General features: G+C 64.4%; 3 protein-coding genes across 8 annotated transcripts in view; 2 read left to right on the top strand and 1 right to left on the bottom strand.

Moving 5' to 3' along the window:
* Positions 1-545: 545 nt before the first annotated feature.
* WDR24 (WD repeat domain 24) lies at positions 546-8,469 on the top strand. Of its 4 annotated transcripts, none has more exons than XM_039731712.1 (10): positions 546-704; positions 1,293-2,146; positions 2,472-2,649; positions 3,397-4,072; positions 4,142-4,257; positions 6,113-6,234; positions 6,538-6,642; positions 6,716-7,053; positions 7,745-7,992; positions 8,089-8,469. In XM_039731712.1, exons 2-10 carry the CDS (start codon positions 1,666-1,668, stop codon positions 8,255-8,257), a joined length of 2,433 nt encoding a protein of 810 aa, XP_039587646.1. In that variant the 5' UTR covers positions 546-704; positions 1,293-1,665; the 3' UTR covers positions 8,258-8,469. The 4 variants fall into 4 exon arrangements, with proteins under 4 accessions (XP_039587646.1, XP_039587647.1, XP_039587644.1 ...); XM_039731713.1 differs by having other exon boundaries at positions 1,197-2,146; XM_039731710.1 differs by having other exon boundaries at positions 1,170-2,146.
* Positions 8,470-8,679: 210 nt separating this feature from the next.
* Positions 8,680-11,286, top strand: JMJD8 (jumonji domain containing 8). Of its 3 annotated transcripts, none has more exons than XM_039731775.1 (9): positions 8,680-8,841; positions 8,913-8,996; positions 9,266-9,314; positions 9,413-9,509; positions 9,885-9,953; positions 10,021-10,140; positions 10,345-10,412; positions 10,561-10,668; positions 10,740-11,286. In XM_039731775.1, the coding sequence occupies exons 1-9, from the start codon at positions 8,756-8,758 to the stop codon at positions 10,818-10,820; spliced, it is 762 nt and encodes a 253-aa protein (XP_039587709.1). In that variant the 5' UTR covers positions 8,680-8,755; the 3' UTR covers positions 10,821-11,286. The 3 variants fall into 3 exon arrangements, with proteins under 3 accessions (XP_039587709.1, XP_039587708.1, XP_039587710.1); XM_039731774.1 differs by having other exon boundaries at positions 10,534-10,668; positions 10,740-10,972; XM_039731776.1 differs by lacking the exon at positions 9,885-9,953 and having other exon boundaries at positions 10,534-10,668.
* The window catches only part of STUB1 (STIP1 homology and U-box containing protein 1), an 11,638-nt gene continuing 5,453 nt past the window's right edge, over positions 11,080-17,264 (bottom strand). The window contains exons 2-8 of the mRNA XM_039731782.1: positions 14,663-14,782; positions 13,583-13,781; positions 13,311-13,476; positions 13,084-13,174; positions 12,516-12,572; positions 12,283-12,399; positions 11,080-11,957 (exon numbers count right to left, since the gene is read on the bottom strand). Of these exons, the coding sequence (XP_039587716.1) occupies positions 11,832-11,957; positions 12,283-12,399; positions 12,516-12,572; positions 13,084-13,174; positions 13,311-13,476; positions 13,583-13,724 (699 nt within the window). The 5' untranslated portion in view covers positions 13,725-13,781; positions 14,663-14,782 and the 3' untranslated portion in view covers positions 11,080-11,831. The remainder of the gene's footprint in view (positions 11,958-12,282; positions 12,400-12,515; positions 12,573-13,083; positions 13,175-13,310; positions 13,477-13,582; positions 13,782-14,662; positions 14,783-17,264) is intronic.

Below are 17,264 nucleotides of genomic sequence, written 5' to 3'. Positions count from 1 at the left end.
CCCCCAGGGCTCAGGGCCCGCACCCCAAGGCTCAGTGCCCGCCCCCCAGGGCTCAGGGCCCGCACCCCAAGGCTCAGTGCCCGCCCCCCAGGGCTCAGGGCCCGCACCCCAAGGCTCAGTGCCCGCCCCCCAGGGCTCAGGGCCCGCACCCCAAGGCTCAGTGCCCGCCATGGCCCCGCGCCCCCAGCGCGCCCTATACCGGGCGGGGGCGGGGCCTGCGTGGGGGCGGGGCTTCATACGGGGCGGGGCCTCTTGATCGGCATGGAAATGGGCGGGGTCTGATGGATCTCCGGTCAGGAAGGGGGCGTGGCCTGGTGCAGGGGACCAGAAAGGCGTGGTCTAAAGACGGGGGCGTGGTCTACGGACAGGGGCGGAGCAGAGCTGCGGGAGGTGTGGTCTTGTCACAGATGGGCGGGGCTGAACAATGGGCGGGACGGAGGGGGCGTGGTCAGACGGCGGGAGGCGCATCCGGGTAGCGTCAGGGGGCGTGGCCTGGAGCCAGGGGCCGTGCCCCGCCGTCGGAAGGGGCGTGGTCCGTCTGGAGGGGGCGGGTCCCAATGGCGGAAGGGGGCGTGGCCTGGCGGGAGCTCGGCGGCGGGGCCTGCTCGGCCCGAGCGGGAACCGGCACCGGGCTCGGCTTCGGGAGCGGCACCGGGGCCCCGCACGGAGCGCTCCGCGACCGGCAGGCAGCGGCAGGAGACTCTGTGAGGCGGGAGGGGGATGTGAGAGGGCCCCGGGGGCTCTGAGGGGTGGGAAGGGCCCTGAGCAGGGTATGGGGTGAGGGGGCCCCTGAGGGAACCGAGTGGGCTCTGAAGGGGCTCTGGATCAGGAGCGGGCTCTGAAGGGGCTGTGGGTCAGGAGCGGGCCCTGAAGGGGCTCTGGATCAGGAGCGGGCTCTGCAGAGAGGGGGGAGTGGGCTCTGAGGGGTCCGGGGGGCTGGGGGTCAGGAGAGGGCCCTGGTGGGGTGGCACTGTGGGATATGAGGGGCTGCGGGTGGCCTCGGGGGAGGACGGGACCCCCAGGGGGCTGTGAGGGTGGGAAGGGGCCCTGAGGAGGTGGGAGTGTGCGGTGTGAGGGATCAGTGGGGCCTGGCAGGGGAGGGCAGTGCTGTGGCAGGAGCTCAGCCCAGCTCTGGAGGACACAGCCCGTGGGACCCGTGATCCCTCCAGGAGCCTGGAGTAACTGCTGCCCCCCAGAGAAGGAGGGTCATCCCCTGGCTCTTGCGGGCTCTGGGGCTCCGAGTGCCCCACGGAGGTAGCCGTGGCCTCACTTCACTCCACCTCGTGCTGCAGACACTGCTCACTTCAACCACAGCGCTGTGCTTGACCTGGATTATCAGCAACAGCAAAACCTCTCAGGCTGTGGCCGAGGAGGGAAGAGGGAACCCAGAGGAGGTTTTCAGGAACTCCCTGAGAGGAAGCCACAGAGGGTGGCAGGAGGAGAGCCCGGAGTGGGGCTGTGTCTCCCTCCCACAGGCAGCTGTGGCCTCTCACCTGCTCAGCCCGTTGATGCAGCCACAAGAAGCCGCGGTCGGAGCCACCAGGGCCCGGCAGGAGCCACGGGAGCCCAGCCTGTCCCCGCCCAGCTCTGGCTGAGGTGGAGCAGGGCGGCCGTGCGGGTGTGCAGGCAGCCTGCTGGAGAGGGGACAGCGCCCCGAGGACAGCCATGGAGAAGATGGCCAGGGTCACCACCGCCCTGGGGGGCAACGCGCTGACCGGCCGCACCATGTTCTGCCACCTGGACGCCCCTGCCAACGCCATCAGCGTGTGCCGGGACGCCGCCCAGGTGGTGGTGGCCGGCCGCAACATCTTCAAGATCTACTCCATCGAGGAGGAGCAGTTTGTGGAGAAGCTGAACCTCCGCGTGGGCCGCAAGCCCTCCCTGAACTTCAGCTGCGCCGACGTGGTGTGGCACCAGATGGACGAGAACCTGCTGGCCACCGCCGCCACCAACGGCGTGGTGGTCACCTGGAACCTGGGCAAGCCGTCGCGCAACAAGCAGGACCAGCTGTTCACGGAGCACAAGCGCACTGTCAACAAGGTGTGCTTCCACCCCACCGAGGTGTACATGCTGCTCAGCGGCTCCCAGGACGGCTACATGAAGTGCTTCGACCTGCGCAAGAAGGACTCCGTCAGCACCTTCTCTGGTACAGACGTGGCTGCTGTTGTCCCCTTTCCCTGTGGGGAGGCAGAGTTTGGGAGCTTTGTCCTTTCCTTGCTTGTTCCTTCACCCTTAGGAGAGGCAAGGGTTGGGGGTTTTGTTGTTCCCCTTGCCCAAGAGGAGGGTTTGCTCAGGGTGTGATGCCCAGAAGGAGCTGAGAGGCATTTTGGTGCCTTCTCTTGCCTCTCAGTGCACTGTGTGGGTGATGGAAGACAGTCACAGCACTCCCTGCTGCCCCTCCTCTCTGTGCCATGGCTCTTCCAGTGGGATTTTTACCTTTGCTGGAGCTCTTACCTCGTGTCCCCTCCCAGGCCAGTCGGAGAGCGTGCGTGATGTGCAGTTCAGCATCCGGGACTATTTCACCTTCGCCGCCACCTTCGAGAACGGGAACGTGCAGCTGTGGGACATCCGCCGGCCCGACCGCTACGAGAGGATGTTCACAGCCCACAACGGGCCCGTCTTCTGCTGCGACTGGCACCCCGAGGACAGGTCAGTGTGGGCCTGCCAGCCCCCCGGCCTTGCAGGACAAGAGACCCTAAAAACAGGACTGGGATTTTGTGGGGGAAGGTGTGGTCTGTGATACCGCGTCCCCTTGTGTCAGGGGCTGGGATGTTGCTGGGAGATAGGATTGATTTGAGCATTTGGGGTGGTGTAAGGGTGTTTGAGGTTTGTTTTTTGATAAATTAGGGGTGTTTGAGGCACTGGGTGTTTTATGGTTGTGTATAGCAGTGTCACAGCAGCCCTTGCTCCAGTGCTCAGCTTGAGGAAGGCACTAGTTGGCTGCTCTGGGACACAGCTCGCTTGTGTTCAGTCGTGTTTCCCTCCTGCCTTTCCTGGGAGGTTGCTGGGAAGGATGTGGAAGGAGCTGCTACAGTGTGCAGGTCTCTCCTCACTCCCTGCCAGGCAGTGCTGCCACTGCTCGTGATCTTAGAGGGGCACTGAAATATGCTCAGAATGGCCTTTTCCTCTCTGCTGTGCCTGGCCAGAGGAAAGCAGAGCCAGAGGGAACTGGTCGGACTGGGATGTGGCTCTAGAGGAGCAGGGCCATAACTGGGGGCACGAAGGGGGTTCTGCCTGACCTGGTTGTTGCAGAGCAGAGGTGCCAGGGGAGCTCCTGGGAGGATGGGATTGCAGCCCAGCTGCGTTCCTGTGGCGTGGATGTGGTCACACGTGTGCTGTGAGCAATTCCGTGCCACGGTGGGGACAGAGGTGAGCACTGCTCCGTCCCTGTCCCAGGGGCTGGCTGGCCACAGGTGGCCGTGACAAGATGGTGAAGGTGTGGGACATGAACACGACGCGGGCCAAGGAGATCTACTGCGTGCAGACCATCGCCTCGGTGGCGCGGGTGAAGTGGCGCCCCGAGTGCAAGCACCACATCGCCACCTGCTCCATGATGGTGGACCACAACATCTACGTGTGGGACGTGCGCCGCCCCTTCATCCCCTCCGCCATGTTCGAGGAGCACAAGGACGTCACCACGGGCATCGTGTGGCGGCACCTGCACGACCCCTACTTCCTCCTGTCGGGCTCCAAGGACAGCACCCTTTACCAGCACATCTTCAAGGACGCCAGCCAGCCCATCGAGCGGGCCAACCCCGAGGGGCTGTGCTACAGCCTCTACGGAGACCTGGCCTTCGCCGCCAAGGAGAGCCTCATCTCCTCCGACTCCAACCGCAAGCCCTACATCGGCGACCGGCGCCACCCCATCTTCTTCAAGCGCAAGCTGGACCCCACGGAGCAGTTTGAGTACATCTCGTCCTGCAGCGCCCTCAGCGTGTTCGAGACGGACGTGGAGAGCGGCAGCATGGACTGGTTCGTGCACACGGCCAAGCAGTACGCGCTGGCCGGCCGGCCGCTGGCCGAGCTCTGCGACCACAACGCCAAGGTGGCCAAGGGGCTGGAGCGCAACCAGGTGAGCTGAGGGATGGCCGGGCTGCGGGGGGAGCCTGGGCAGCTCTGACAGGGAATGTGCTCCACACAGGTGGCGCAGACGTGGACGATGCTGAGGATCATCTACTCCAGCCTCGGCACCGTGTCGTCCGCCAACCTCAACCACAGCATGGGCAAAGGCAGCACTGCCCTCCCACTCATGAACAGGTACGGGGTGGGAGCTGCAGGCAGCCATGAGATGAGGGGATAGCTCCGTGAGGGGGGAGTGGGAACGGCTCCTTGGCTGGGATGGGGTTACAGAGTCACATCACGGAATAGCAGAATGGTTTGGGTTGGAAGGAGCCTTAAAGCTTATCTCATTCCAAGGAAAGGATCTTACACATCATCTTGTATCACCCCCTGCCATGGGGAGGGACACCTGCCATTATCCCAGGTGGTTCCAACCCCATCCAGCCTGCCCTTGGACACTGCCAGGGATCCAGGGGCAGCCACAGCTTCTCTGGGCACCCCGTGCCAGGGCCTGCCCACCATCCCGGGGAACAATTTCCATATAATACCTAACCTACCCCAGACACAGGGACAGCTCTCCCTCAGCCTCAGGCTGTGCTGGTTTGCATGCTGGCATTGTTTGAATGAAGCCACTTCCCATGTTGGTGTGGCCAGCCTGGCCTCAAAATGTGCAGCCTCACACACTGCTCCCTTCTCTCCTTCAACCAAAGTTTGGCCTGTGGTGGGGCAGGGGCTGGACCAGCTTTGCAGTTACTGAATTCATGAATTACAGAATCTCTAACGTTGGAAAAGTCCTCTGAGATCATTCCCCCAGCAGCACAGCCAAGGCCACCACTAAACCATGTCCCTAAGCACCACATCTACATGATGTTGAGTATCTGCAGGGGTGGAGACTCCACCACTGCCCTGGAGCAGTGCCAGTTCCTCACCACCCTTTCCATGAAGAAATTTTCCCAAGATCCAATCTAAGCCTCCTTTGGCACATTTTGAGGCCATTTCCTCTTCTCCTGTCCCTGTTCCCAGGGAGCAGAGCCTGACTCCCCTAGTTCCCCCCTCTTGTCAGAGTTGTGGAGCTGAGAAGGTCTCCCCTGAGCCTCCTTTTCTCCAGGCTGAGCCCCTTTCCAGCTCCCTCAGTTGCTCCTGGTGCTCCAGCTCCTTCCCCAGCTCTGTTCTCTTCCCTGGACATGCTCCAGCCCCTCAGTGTCTTTCCTGTCTTGAGGGCCCCAAAAGTGACCCCAGGATCTGAGGTGAGGCTCAGCAGTGCCCAGGGCAGTGATGGTGACCAAGGGCTGGGGCTGGAGGAGGTGTCTCATGGCTGGAGCTGGAACTGCCAGTGTGCAGAGGTTTCTTCTGGAGCCTTTCCAAGGCAGAGCACAGCCCAGCTCTGCCAGCAGCTGGCTGGCGTGGAGAGCCCGCTGTGGGCTGATGAAGCAGGAAAACTTGTTTTTCCTCTTCTCAATGACATAAACATGTGGGGTGAGGACTCCAAATGAGCTGTCAGACCTCGCAGGACCGGGTTCCCAGTGAGTGACAGATCCTCAAATAACACCAAAGGAAACAAGCACTGTCCTTCACCAAGCTCTGCCTCCAGCTGCATGGCTGTGCCTGTCTGAGATGGCAGGCAGCAGCCTGGGGAGCTGGGCTCTGCTCCAGCCCCATCCCTTCCCTTCTCCATCTCGGTGAAGGCCAAGCATGGTGATGCATAACTGACAGCCAGGCACCTTGGAGCAAGGCAGCTCCTGTTCACCTGCCTCTGAGGGGAAGGAGATGGAGCCAAGAGCCTGCCCAGCTGTGGAATTCTTCAGGGAGACCTTTGCAGTGCGTGTGCAGTGCCACCAGGCTTGCAGGAAGGGCTGTGATCACTGTCACAATGTGTCTTTATTTGTAACTCACACAGTGGGGACTGGTGTTATCCCTTCTGCCCACGAAGGGATATCACCATATCTCATGTTTCTCCATTCAAATTGCAACTGGACACCTGTATCCAGGCTGTTTGCTGGCTGAAATGGAAACTTTATACTCCTCTGACTGTTAAATATGGCTTTTTCCCCAGCTTTAACCTGAAAGATATCCCTGCTGGGCTGGGCAGCGAGTCCAGACTGGACCGCAGCAAAGGAGAAAGCCGCCCAGAGAACATCCTCATGGATTCCTCCTCCACCCTGATCAACAACGAGGGTAACACCCCTGCCTGGGCACAGTGCAGCCCCACAGCTCCTCCCTCCTCAGCCGTAGATAGGCCACAAACTGGGGCATTTGTCCTGTGAACTGGGGTGGCTGAATGTGCTGCAGCCCCAGGGTGAAGGGCACTGAGCCCCAGGGCGCTGCAGAAGGACAGTGTTCCCCCGTGACCTGGGGTGACAGTGACAGTGGTGGGGAGCTGAGCTGTGTGGCTCGAGCACAGCCTGGCATGCTGGGCAGGGCACTGGGAGGTGGATCCAGTGGTGTGATGAGCTGATTTCTCTTTCCATGGGCACGCAGACAACGAGGAGACGGAGGGCAGCGACGTCCCTGCGGATTACCTGCTGGGGGACGTGGAGGCAGACGAGGACGACCTGTACATGATGGACCACGAGAACCCGCACGGTGAGCGCGCTGGGGGACGTGCTGTCTGTCCCCGCTGGGTTTGCTCTGCTCACTCCTGCTCTTCTCCTCGCAGCTGAAGAGCAGGAGTACAGCCTTCCCCAGGAAGCCTTCCCCCTGCGCCACGAAATCGTGGACAACCCGTCGGCCTTGGACCACCTGCAGGACAAGGCCGACTCCCCTCACGTCAGCGGCAACGAGGCCGAGACGGTGTCGCTGACGCCCGTGGAGTCCTTCTCGCTCATCTCCATCTCCCACTCTCTGTACGAGAACCGCCTGCCCTCCGACTTCTTCAACCCCATCGTGCGGGACACGCTGCTCTTCTACGCCGAGCAGGGCGACGTGCAGACGGCCGTGTCCGTGCTCATCGTGCTGGGAGAGCGCATCCGCAAGGAGATCGATGAGCAGACGCAGGTACGGCCCCGAGGGCAGGGCCGCGCCTCGCTGGCACCCGCAGCGGGTGCATCCCCCTGGGATGGGCTCCTGCCTGGCGCCGGGGCATGCTCCTTCTCCTGCAGGCCCTGGCAGGGCAGCTCTGAGGCAGAGTGAGCAGCCCCAGGGTTCTGGCAGCCCCACCAGCAGTCCTGGCAGGGATTTGAGTGGGCTCTGCAGGGCTGGGGTGGGGAGGTGTCCTCACCCTGTTGATGCAGGGAAGGATGCTGTTCCTCAGCACTGCAGAGCCATTCTCCCACTGCAGGGAGCAGAGGATCACAGAATCCTTTAGGTTGGAAAAGGCTTCTAAGATCATTGAGTCCAACCATTCCCCCAGCACTGCCAAGGTCACCTCTGAACCATGTCCTGAGGTGCCACATCCACACAGCTTTTAGATCCTCCCAAGGGATGGTGACTCCACCACTGCAACGGGCAGCCTGTGCCAATGCCTGACCACCCTTTCCACGAAGAAATTCTCCCTAATATCCAACCTAAACCTCCTCTGGCCCAGCTTGAGGCCATTTCCTCTTTTCCTGTCCCTGTTCCCTGGGAGCAGAGCCTGACCCCACCTGGCTCCACCCTCCTGTCAGGGACTTGTAGAGTGAGAAGGCCCCCCCTGAGCCTCCTTTTCTCCAGGCTGAGCCCCCAGGGGAATCTTGCCTTTGGGATGCAGGGCTGGAGTCCTGAGGGGGTTTCAGGTGGATGCGGAGGCTCAGCTGCCTGTGGCTGTCCCCAGGAGCACTGGTACACGTCCTACATCGACCTGCTGCAGCGCTTCCAGCTCTGGAACATCTCCAACGAGGTGATCAAGCTGAGCACCTGCCGTGCCATCAACTGCCTCAACCAGGCTTCCACCACCCTGCACGTCAACTGCAGCAACTGCAAGCGGCCCATGAGCAACAGGGGCTGGATCTGTGACAGGTCAGGGGCCCAGAGGGGCCTGTGGGTGCCCCTGTTCCCCCTTATTGCCCCCCAAGGGCTCTCCCTGCCCACACCCACCCGAATCTCCTGGTGCAGGTGTCGGCAGTGTGCCAGCATGTGTGCCGTGTGTCACCACGTGGTGAAGGGGCTCTTCGTCTGGTGCCAGGGCTGCAGCCATGGTGGCCACCTGCAGCACATCATGAAGTGGCTGGAGACCAGCTCCCACTGCCCCGCTGGCTGCGGCCACCTCTGCGAGTACACCTGAGCCCCCCGAGCACACCTGAGCCCCCCGAAGACACCTGAGCCCTGCCCCTGCAGGGCAGCTGGCAGCGGGGTGGGCAGGGGGGAGCGGGGCAGGCAGCGTGCCCTGCCCCATGCCCCTGGCACCGCCCTCCGTGTATTTATTTGTGTAAATAAGGCCTGGGGGGCACCCCAGCCGTTTTTTACTGGATTAAAACAAACCAGCAGCTGATTCGAGCCATGACTCCTGTCTTTGCTTCGCCTGGATGCAGGGACCGCTGGGAGGGGCCCCGGCCCCGCTCCGCAGGGTCCCGCCCTGCGGTGTCCCGCTGTCCCCATGCTGTTGTCGCCTGGGGTCGGGCGGCCTCTTTAACCCGTGAGGCGGGGCTCGCTTTCCGCTGCCTTATAAGTGATGGCCCTTACCGGGACCCGTAGTGACGGGCCCAGCCAATGACCGCGTTCACCGTGTGCTCGCGGTGCATGCCGGGAGTTGTAGTTCCCGGTGTCTCCGGTGCCGGTCCCGATGGCGGCGGCCCCGCGGCTGCTGCCGCTGCTGCTGCTGGGCTGGGTCCGGCCCGGCGCCTGCACCGACCCTCCGGACGGCGGCTGGTAAGGGCAGGGGCTGCCCCGGTCCCTGTGCGGGTCCTGGTGCCGGTGCCGAGCGGAGTCTCCCGTTGCAGGCTGGCGGGCACGGTGCCGGAGGAGCCACGCTGCACCGTGGAGCGAGCCGATGCCTCCCTCACCTACTCCCTCTTCCTGCAGCGGTACGGGGGGCCCGGCACCGAGACAGGGCCCGGGACAGTTCCGGTGCACCGGGCGGGCTAACGGGGAGCGGCGGGGGCGGCTGGGGGGGGGCGGGCCCGGGAGCCCCGGGGGAAAACCTGGGGGAAGGTGGTCAGCACGGACCCGGTGCCCCGGGGGTGCTTTGGAGCCAGTCTCGGGGTGGGTCGGGGCCGGTCCCGGTGCCCCGGGGTGGGTCAGTGCCGGTCCCCGAGCTCCGCCCGTGCGGGACCCCGCTGGATGCCGCCCCCAGGTTCGCCTTCTCCCGGCCAGTGATCCTCGGTGGGGTCACGGACAATTCGGTGAGTGCCGCGAGGGGACGGAGGGTTCCGGCTGGGGCGCACCCCCCGGTGCCCCGGGAGCGGCGGCAGCATCCCGGCTCCCCGCGCTCCATCCCCAGGCGTTCCGAGCCCTCTGCACCCGGGAGAAGCTGCTGGCGGCCTTCGGGCCCTTCCCGGTGCGCCTCAGCACGGCCAACACCTACTCGTACCGCAAAGGTGAGCGCGGGGCCGTGCCGCCCGCGGGGCTGCTGCTGCCCCGCTCCTCGCTCCCGTTCCCCGCTCCTCGCTCCCGTTCCCCGCTCCCGTTCCCCGCTCCTCGCTCCCGTTCCCCGCTCATCCCTGCCTTTCCTCCGCTCATCCCTCCCATTCCCCCGCTCCTCGCTCCCGTTCCCCGCTCCTCGCTCCCGTTCCCCGCTCCTCGCTCCCGTTCCCCGCTCCTCGCTCCCGTTCCCCTCTCCTCGCTCCCGTTCCCTGCTCCCGTTCCCCGCTCCCGTTCCCCTCTCCTCGCTCCCGTTTCCCGCTCCTCGCTCCGTTCCCCGCTCCCGTTCCCCGTTCCCCGCTCCGTTCCCCGCTCATCGCTCCGTCCCGCAGTGGATGTGCCGTTCCAGCAGTACGTGGAGCAGCTGCTGAAGCCGCAGGACCCGGCGCGCCTGGGCAGCGGTGGGTAGCGCCGTCCCGCCCCCCGCAGCCGCTGCCCCGGCCGGGCTCAGCTCCCGTGTCCCCCCAGACACCCTCTACTTCTTCGGGGACAACAACTTCACCGAGTGGGAGCCCCTCTTCCAGCACTACGTGCCCCCTCCCTTCCGCATCCCGGGCACCAGCCCCGCCTACAGCTTTGGCATCGCAGGTGGGTGTGGGACGGGACTGGGACAGGAACCCATGGGATGGGACTGGGCCGGGACTGGGACGGGATTGGGCCGGGACTGGGATGGGATTGGGATGGGATTGGGCCGGGACTGGGATGGGACTGGGATGGGATTGGGCCGGCACTGGGCCAGGACTGGGCCGGGACTGGGGGCTCTCCCCAGCACCACCCCTCTACTCCCACCAGGCTCAGGCTCTGGCGTTCCCTTCCACTGGCACGGCCCCGGTTTCTCCGAGGTGATTTTCGGCAGGAAGGTGAGAACGGAGCCCTGGGGGAAGGAAGGATTTGGGGAGGGGGCACAGAAGCAGGCCCCTGCCGGGTGTCCCTGGCAGGGCCGGAGGGGGTGGGAGGGGATGTGGCCGCGGTGTTTTGCAGCGCTGGTTCCTGTACCCGCCGGAGCAGACCCCGCACTTCCACCCCAACGAGAGCACGCTGGCCTGGCTGCAGCACACCTACCCCGCGCTGCCGCCGGCCCAGCGCCCGCTGGAGTGCACCCTGCGCCCCGGGGAGGTGAGGCAGGGCTGCGGGGGACCCCGGGCGTCCCAGCCAGAGCCGTGGGACCCCACTGCTGTCCCCTGCAGGTGCTGTACTTCCCTGACCGCTGGTGGCACGCCACTCTCAACCTGGACACCAGCGTCTTCATCTCCACCTTCCTGGGCTAGGGCTGGCAGGACGAGGATGCCTCACCAGCATCCCAGCCAGGCCAGGAGCTCCAGCTCCTGCCACCCTCAGGGACAGGCCACTGCTATTGGGACCAACTGCCTGAGAAAGTTTTGGTTTTTACTGGTCTTTGGATTAAAGTTGTTCTACTGAAGCACGCTGTGTGTTGCTACATCCCTGGAGCACACCTGGTCCCCCCAGGATGGCAGCGATTCCCCAGCCAGGATATCCCCAGAAATGGCTGCTGTGAACCACTCCAGATCCTTTTCCACGTTTATTGCTGAATTTTTTTTATTCTTTTTCTATATATATATTTTTTAATGGACATTGGCAAACTTCCAGAGGGCACTCAAAAGCCAGGCAGGCCGTCGGCCGACCGAAACGCTGGAATCTCACTTGGATGCAAATCTGTTGGTTATTTTTTGTAGGGTTTTTAAGGGATCTCATTAAAAGGAAGAAGAACTTTAACCCAGGTGGTTGTTCTTAGGGAACCGCAGTCCCAGTGGGGAGGGGGAGGTGGGAACCAGCCCCTTCCAGCCCTGGGCCAGTTGTTTCCCAGGAAAAGCCAGAGGGTGCAGCAGCACCCCGGTAAGTGGCTGTTTACTGGGAAGAGGGCCCAACCCTGGCCAGGCAGGAGGTGGAAGGAGGAGAAACAACTCTAAACACAGGGAAGGACGGGGCTCCAGGTGCTCATCCCAGCCAGCCCCCTGTGGCAATCCCTGGAGCGGGACGTGCTCTCTGGGGACTGTGGCTGCCCTGGCTGAGGGGGTGGCAGACATGGTGGTGAGGCCACTGCCGAGGAGCCAGCATTCCAACCCCCAGGCAGCTCCCGGAGCGGGAGAGGGGAGCCAGGGAGCCGTGGTGCCCGCCTCCTCGGGAAGGGGACATGGTGACATGCCCTCGCCCAGCGCCAGGCCCTGGGCAGCTGGGGCGGAGCGGGGACAGCCGGAGAGCGAGTAAGGCATGGTGCCAGCCCGGGGAGAGCCAGCTGTGCCAGGGCAGCCCCCGGCCCCTCAGTAATCCTCCACCCAGCCGTTCTCCGAGATGAACGCGTCTATCACCTCCTTCATGGCGAGGTTGGGGATCAGCTGGTCCTGGGTCAGGGGGCTCCGCGTCACCGGGTCGAAATGCCCCACGCGCTGCGGGGGAACCGGTTACTCCACGTGCCCAGGCTCAGCCCCGGGGCGCGGGTGGCCGTGAGGCCAGCGCCGCGTGGCACCTGCCCACGGCAAGGGGGAGAGCCCCTCGGAGGTGCCTCCCAGCAGGAGAGGGCAGGTCAGGGTGTGAGACCCCTGCCAAGAGCCGCCTCCGCTTTGGGCAGGGCCCGGCAGCGCCTGCTCCACAGGGAGCTGCCCGGGCAGGTAACTGGGAGCAAACCCAAGGAGCCTGCGGAGCTCTGAGTTGAGCAAAAAGATGCCTTCCCACCCAGGCAAGGTCCTGGGAAAGCCCCCTGGCCCGGAGTACCTGGAGATGCTCCTCAATGTCCTTCCTGTCGTAGGTGATCCCGCTGGGCGTGATGCAGGGCTCTCTCATCAGCTCAAAACTGATCTTCCCACACAGGTAGTCAGGGATGTCCCGCTTCTGGCTCGAGAGAGGCACAGCTGGGTCAGGAAAGTGGGCTGGGAGGTGGTGCTGGCTCAGAGCAGAGAGCAGGGTACACAGCAGGTTTACAGGAACACAGGCTGGGCCACACTCACCTTCCTCTTCTCATCCACTTGGGAGAAGAGCTCGTCCATGTCTGCCAGGTATTTGTCCTGAAAGACAAGCCCTTGAGGACACGGGGTCCCTGGTGTGTAGGGGCTACAGGTCCCCAGGGAGAGCCCCAAAGCCTCCCACCATGGGTATTGGGGCAGGACCTCAGTGGCCCCTCTGCCTGTGCAGCTCCTGACTGAACTGGCAGGAGTGATCCAGCTTACAAATAACCTTCCTTTGTGGGCCTATTTTTATCTGGGATTAGTCCCCAGCACCCAGACCCACATGTGGCCGAGAGCCACTTGTGTTTCCTCAGGGAACAATAAGCACAGCACACCTCACTGCTGCCAGGCTGGGACAAGAGGTGACAGAGCAGGGGAAGCCATCATGGGGGGACACAACAGCCCTGCAGTAGTGGCTCGAGCTATAGAATGAAGGCTACTGTGCTGTGCTGTGTCCCAAGGTCTCCCAGCTTTCACCTGCACAGCTGCAGCCCTGCAGCTCCCCTGGCTGCAGCAGAGCATGAGGATGGGGATGAGGACGGGATGAGGAAGCCCCCAGCCCCCCACTCACGTGTTTGGCCTCGATGCTGGCCAGCTGAACACGGCTCCGGCTCTCGTCTGTGTTTTCCTCCTGCTGAGTCTTTCGGCACTCCGCCAGCTCCCTAGGACAGAGTGGGAGACCAGGAGATGGGGGAGCATTGTCACTCCCCTCCCTGCTGCAGGGCTCTGCAGAGACACCTCACACAGAGCTGTGCCAGCCTGGTGGCACCCAAAAAGCCTCTCCAGGCGCCCTGTTACCTCTCCTTCTCGGCCACGATCAGCTTGGTCAGGTGGGAGTGCAGCTCGTTCTCCTGGTTGATGCGCTTCTCCTCGATGCTGTTCCAGCGTTTCTTCTTGGCGATGCGCAGCGCGCTGGGGATGTCGTCCCCGAAATTCAGCCGCTGCTCCTTGGCGAGGTTGTAGGCTGGGCAGAGAAAGGGCACCTCAGCGCCAGCTGCGGCGTCCCTGTCGCCCTGCTGGCCCTCTCCCAGCAGACAGGAGCAGGGCACAGTGGCAGCGTGCCCGCTCACCTCTCTGCAGGTTGGCGATGGCCTCGTCGTAGTTTTCCATCTCCATCTGGCACTGGCCCAGGAAGAAGTGAGCCTTCACGGACTGCCCGTCCAGCTCCAGCGCCCGCTTGCAGTCGGCCAGCGCCTTGTCGTGCTGCTGCATCTTCAGGTAGCACAGGGCCCGGTTGGTGTAGTACACGGCCACCAAGGGGTTCCGGTTCTGCGGGGACAGGCCCATGTCGGTGGCGGCGGCAGCGCCAGGACGTGCTGGCGGCCGGGTGACAGACGGTGACTCGCCGAGCCAGCGGCGCAGCGCTGTCACCCTGGGCAGGCAGGGCCAGCAGTGCCAGCCGGGGCGTGCACCCCGTGGGGAGGCGCTGGCAGGGATTGGGGACAGTCCCCATAGGGCAGCCCGTGTCCCTGCCCCCAGAGGGGACTGTCCCCCTGGCACCCCGACTGTCCCAGCGTGGCTCTGCCCCACCCAGCACAGCCCTGGGACACTGCAGGGTTTAGGGGAAACAGGCTCAGGCTGGGGGGGTGCAGGGCTTGGAGTCCAGCTTGGAGTTGGGTGGGGGAGAGGATGGGCTGGGGTGTCCAAGTCCAGACAGGGCCAGGGCCGGGGGTGCCAGGCCAGGCCCAGGAGGGGGAATCAGGCCCAGAGCTGTGCCCAGCACCCCAGGACGAGCCAGGCCCAGTGAGGGAACAATGTCCAGATTAAAAGGGTCCCATCTCAGGGGGATCTTGGCCAGGCCCTGAGGAAGAACAGTGCCCAGCCCGAGGAGGTTCCAGCCCGGTGATGCCCAGGCCAGGCCTCGGGAGACGGCCAGGCCGGGGAAGGGCCACCCTGCGGGCCTCACGGCCCGGTGTGCGGCGGGGGTGACCCATCCCCGGGGACCCCACCCCAGGCTGGCCAGGCCGGCTCCGGGAGGGTGTCCAGGCCACGGGGGAGGTGCCAGCCTGGGGCCATCGAGGCCAGGGGGGAGGTCCCGTTCCCGGGGAGTCCCGTCCGGGGTACGCGGGCCGGGCCTTGGGACGGCGGTGCGGGTGTGCCCTCCCCGGGGCTCCGGTCCCGCTCGGGCCGGGGGCGCCGCTGGGACTCACGATGGCGCGGCCGTAGCAGGCGGCGGCCTCGGGGTACTTGCGGCCGCCGAAGAGCCGGTTCCCCTGCTCCTTGTGCTCCTGCGCGCTGTGGCTCTTCTCGGGGCTGCCGCCGCCCGCGCCGGGTTAATAGAGGGGAAGGGGGCGGGGCTAGATTTGGGGCGTGGCCTGTCCGCAGGAGGTGGGGGCGGGGCGTGCCTGGAAAGGAGCGGAGCGCGCCGGGGGCGTGGTCAGTGTCAGGTGGGCGGGGTCTGGGCGGGGTTTATAGGGCTGAACAGGGGATGATGGATGGAGGGGATTGGGGTGTGGTTTATGGGGACGGATGGATGGATGGATGGATGGATGGAGGGAGGGATGGATGGATGGAGGGAGGGATGGATGGATGGAGGGAGGGATGGATGGATGGAGGGAGGGATGGATGGATGGAGGGAGGGATGGATGGATGGAGGGAGGGATGGATGGATGGAGGGAGGGATGGATGGATGGAGGGAGGGATGGATGGATGGAGGGAGGGATGGATGGATGGAGGGAGGGATGGATGGATGGAGGGAGGGATGGATGGATGGAGGGAGGGATGGATGGATGGAGGGAGGGATGGATGGATGGAGGGAGGGATGGATGGATGGAGGGAGGGATGGATGGATGGAGGGAGGGATGGATGGATGGAGGGAGGGATGGATGGATGGAGGGAGGGATGGATGGATGGAGGGAGGGATGGATGGATGGAGGGAGGGATGGATGGATGGAGGGAGGGATGGATGGATGGAGGGAGGGATGGATGGATGGAGGGAGGGATGGATGGATGGAGGGAGGGATGGATGGATGGAGGGAGGGATGGATGGATGGAGGGAGGGATGGATGGATGGAGGGAGGGATGGATGGATGGAGGGAGGGATGGATGGATGGAGGGAGGGATGGATGGATGGAGGGAGGGATGGATGGATGGAGGGAGGGATGGATGGATGGAGGGAGGGATGGATGGATGGAGGGAGGGATGGATGGATGGAGGGAGGGATGGATGGATGGAGGGAGGGATGGATGGATGGAGGGAGGGATGGATGGATGGAGGGAGGGATGGATGGATGGAGGGAGGGATGGATGGATGGAGGGAGGGATGGATGGATGGAGGGAGGGATGGATGGATGGAGGGAGGGATGGATGGATGGAGGGAGGGATGGATGGATGGAGGGAGGGATGGATGGATGGAGGGAGGGATGGATGGATGGAGGGAGGGATGGATGGATGGAGGGAGGGATGGATGGATGGAGGGAGGGATGGATGGATGGAGGGAGGGATGGATGGATGGAGGGAGGGATGGATGGATGGAGGGAGGGATGGATGGATGGAGGGAGGGATGGATGGATGGAGGGAGGGATGGATGGATGGAGGGAGGGATGGATGGATGGAGGGAGGGATGGATGGATGGATGGATGGAGGATGGATGGATGGATGGATGGATGAGGGATGGATGGATGGATGGTGGATGATGGATGATGGACGGATGGTGGATGATGGATGATGCTGTTTTGGGGTGCGGTTTATGGGGTTGAAGGTGTTTGATGGGAGCAGGGTGCACAGAGGGGTGTGGGGGATGTGTGGGGGCTCGGCCGGAGGAGGTCGGGGTGGAAGGGGTGCTGGGGATGTGCATCCCGGGAGGATTGGCCATGGAGCTGGTGGGGCCGGGGGCTGGGTGAGGGGGCCGGGATGGCGGGCAGGGCTGGGAGGGGGCTCGGCTGCCGGCGCTGCACGGCCGGGGCTGCCCGGCCCGGGGGCGGGCTCAGCTCCCACCCGTGTGCCCCCCGCGCTGCCAGCCCCGCGGGGCGCGGGCGGTGCCGCTCCACTTCTCCCGGAGTTTTCTGCTCCAGTAAACCCCGACCCCGGCTGTGCCCCCCGGGCCAGCCCGCCCCGCACCGCCCCGCCTCCCATCAGGGAGGGGGCACCCCCAAACCCCCTCCCCCGACAGAGACACGAGCCCCGCAGTGTGCAAAATATTTATTTATACTCCAAAAAGGTCTGGGGGGGGTTAGAGCGGGGACCCCCCGCCCCCAGCCCGAGGCCAGCCCCGTCCCGGGAGGGCGGCTGGCGGGGAAGGGGGGTCGGGGGCGGGGAGGGGGGGCTGTGCCGCCGAGGGCACCGCCAAAACGAGTTGTGCCGGTCTCAGCTGGTTCCTGCCGGGCTCTCCCCATATCCTTCTTTTTGTTAAATTCCTCTTTCTTTTATTTATATTTATTTTGGCGTAGAAAAATAAATCGCTCCTCTTTTGGCACCAGTCCTTCGTGTGCAAGTGCAGGTCCCGGGGGGCTGCGAGGCGGCCCCCACGCTGGAAAGGGGGTGCGGGAGCCAGCGGGGGGGCCCCTGGCTCGGCTCCCTCCCGAGGGGCACGTCCCGAGCCCTGCGGGCACCCGGGGCAGGGCTGAAGCATCCTTTGGGGACGGGGCTAGGGCGGGGGCGGCAGGGGACACCGGGGGGCGCAGCCCGGGGCGGGGGCGGCGCGTTCGCTAGCACCGAGGGGACAGGCGGGCGGGGGGGGGCTGTCCCCATGTCACGCGCGGGGACCCCCCCAGCCCCTCCGCCGGGCTCGGAAATCAAAATCAGCCGCAGGGGC

This window comes from Passer montanus, unplaced genomic scaffold (genome assembly GCF_014805655.1).
Source record: "Passer montanus isolate IOZ18808 unplaced genomic scaffold, ASM1480565v1 scaffold8, whole genome shotgun sequence".
Classification (NCBI taxonomy): Eukaryota; Metazoa; Chordata; class Aves; order Passeriformes; family Passeridae; genus Passer; species Passer montanus.
This window is presented reverse-complemented; position numbering and strand designations above follow the sequence as displayed.

Coding starts and splice junctions, on each gene's coding strand:
- WDR24 (XM_039731712.1), top strand. CDS start 1,666: ATGGAGAAGATGGCCAGGGTCACCACCGCCCTGGGGGGCAACGCGCTG. Junction 4,073..4,141: donor AGGGGCTGGAGCGCAACCAG/GTGAGCTGAGGG, acceptor TGCTCCACACAG/GTGGCGCAGACGTGGACGAT. Junction 7,993..8,088: donor AGGGGCTGGATCTGTGACAG/GTCAGGGGCCCA, acceptor CTCCTGGTGCAG/GTGTCGGCAGTGTGCCAGCA.
- JMJD8 (XM_039731774.1), top strand. CDS start 8,756: ATGGCGGCGGCCCCGCGGCTGCTGCCGCTGCTGCTGCTGGGCTGGGTC. Junction 10,141..10,344: donor CTACAGCTTTGGCATCGCAG/GTGGGTGTGGGA, acceptor TACTCCCACCAG/GCTCAGGCTCTGGCGTTCCC. Junction 10,669..10,739: donor GCACCCTGCGCCCCGGGGAG/GTGAGGCAGGGC, acceptor TGTCCCCTGCAG/GTGCTGTACTTCCCTGACCG.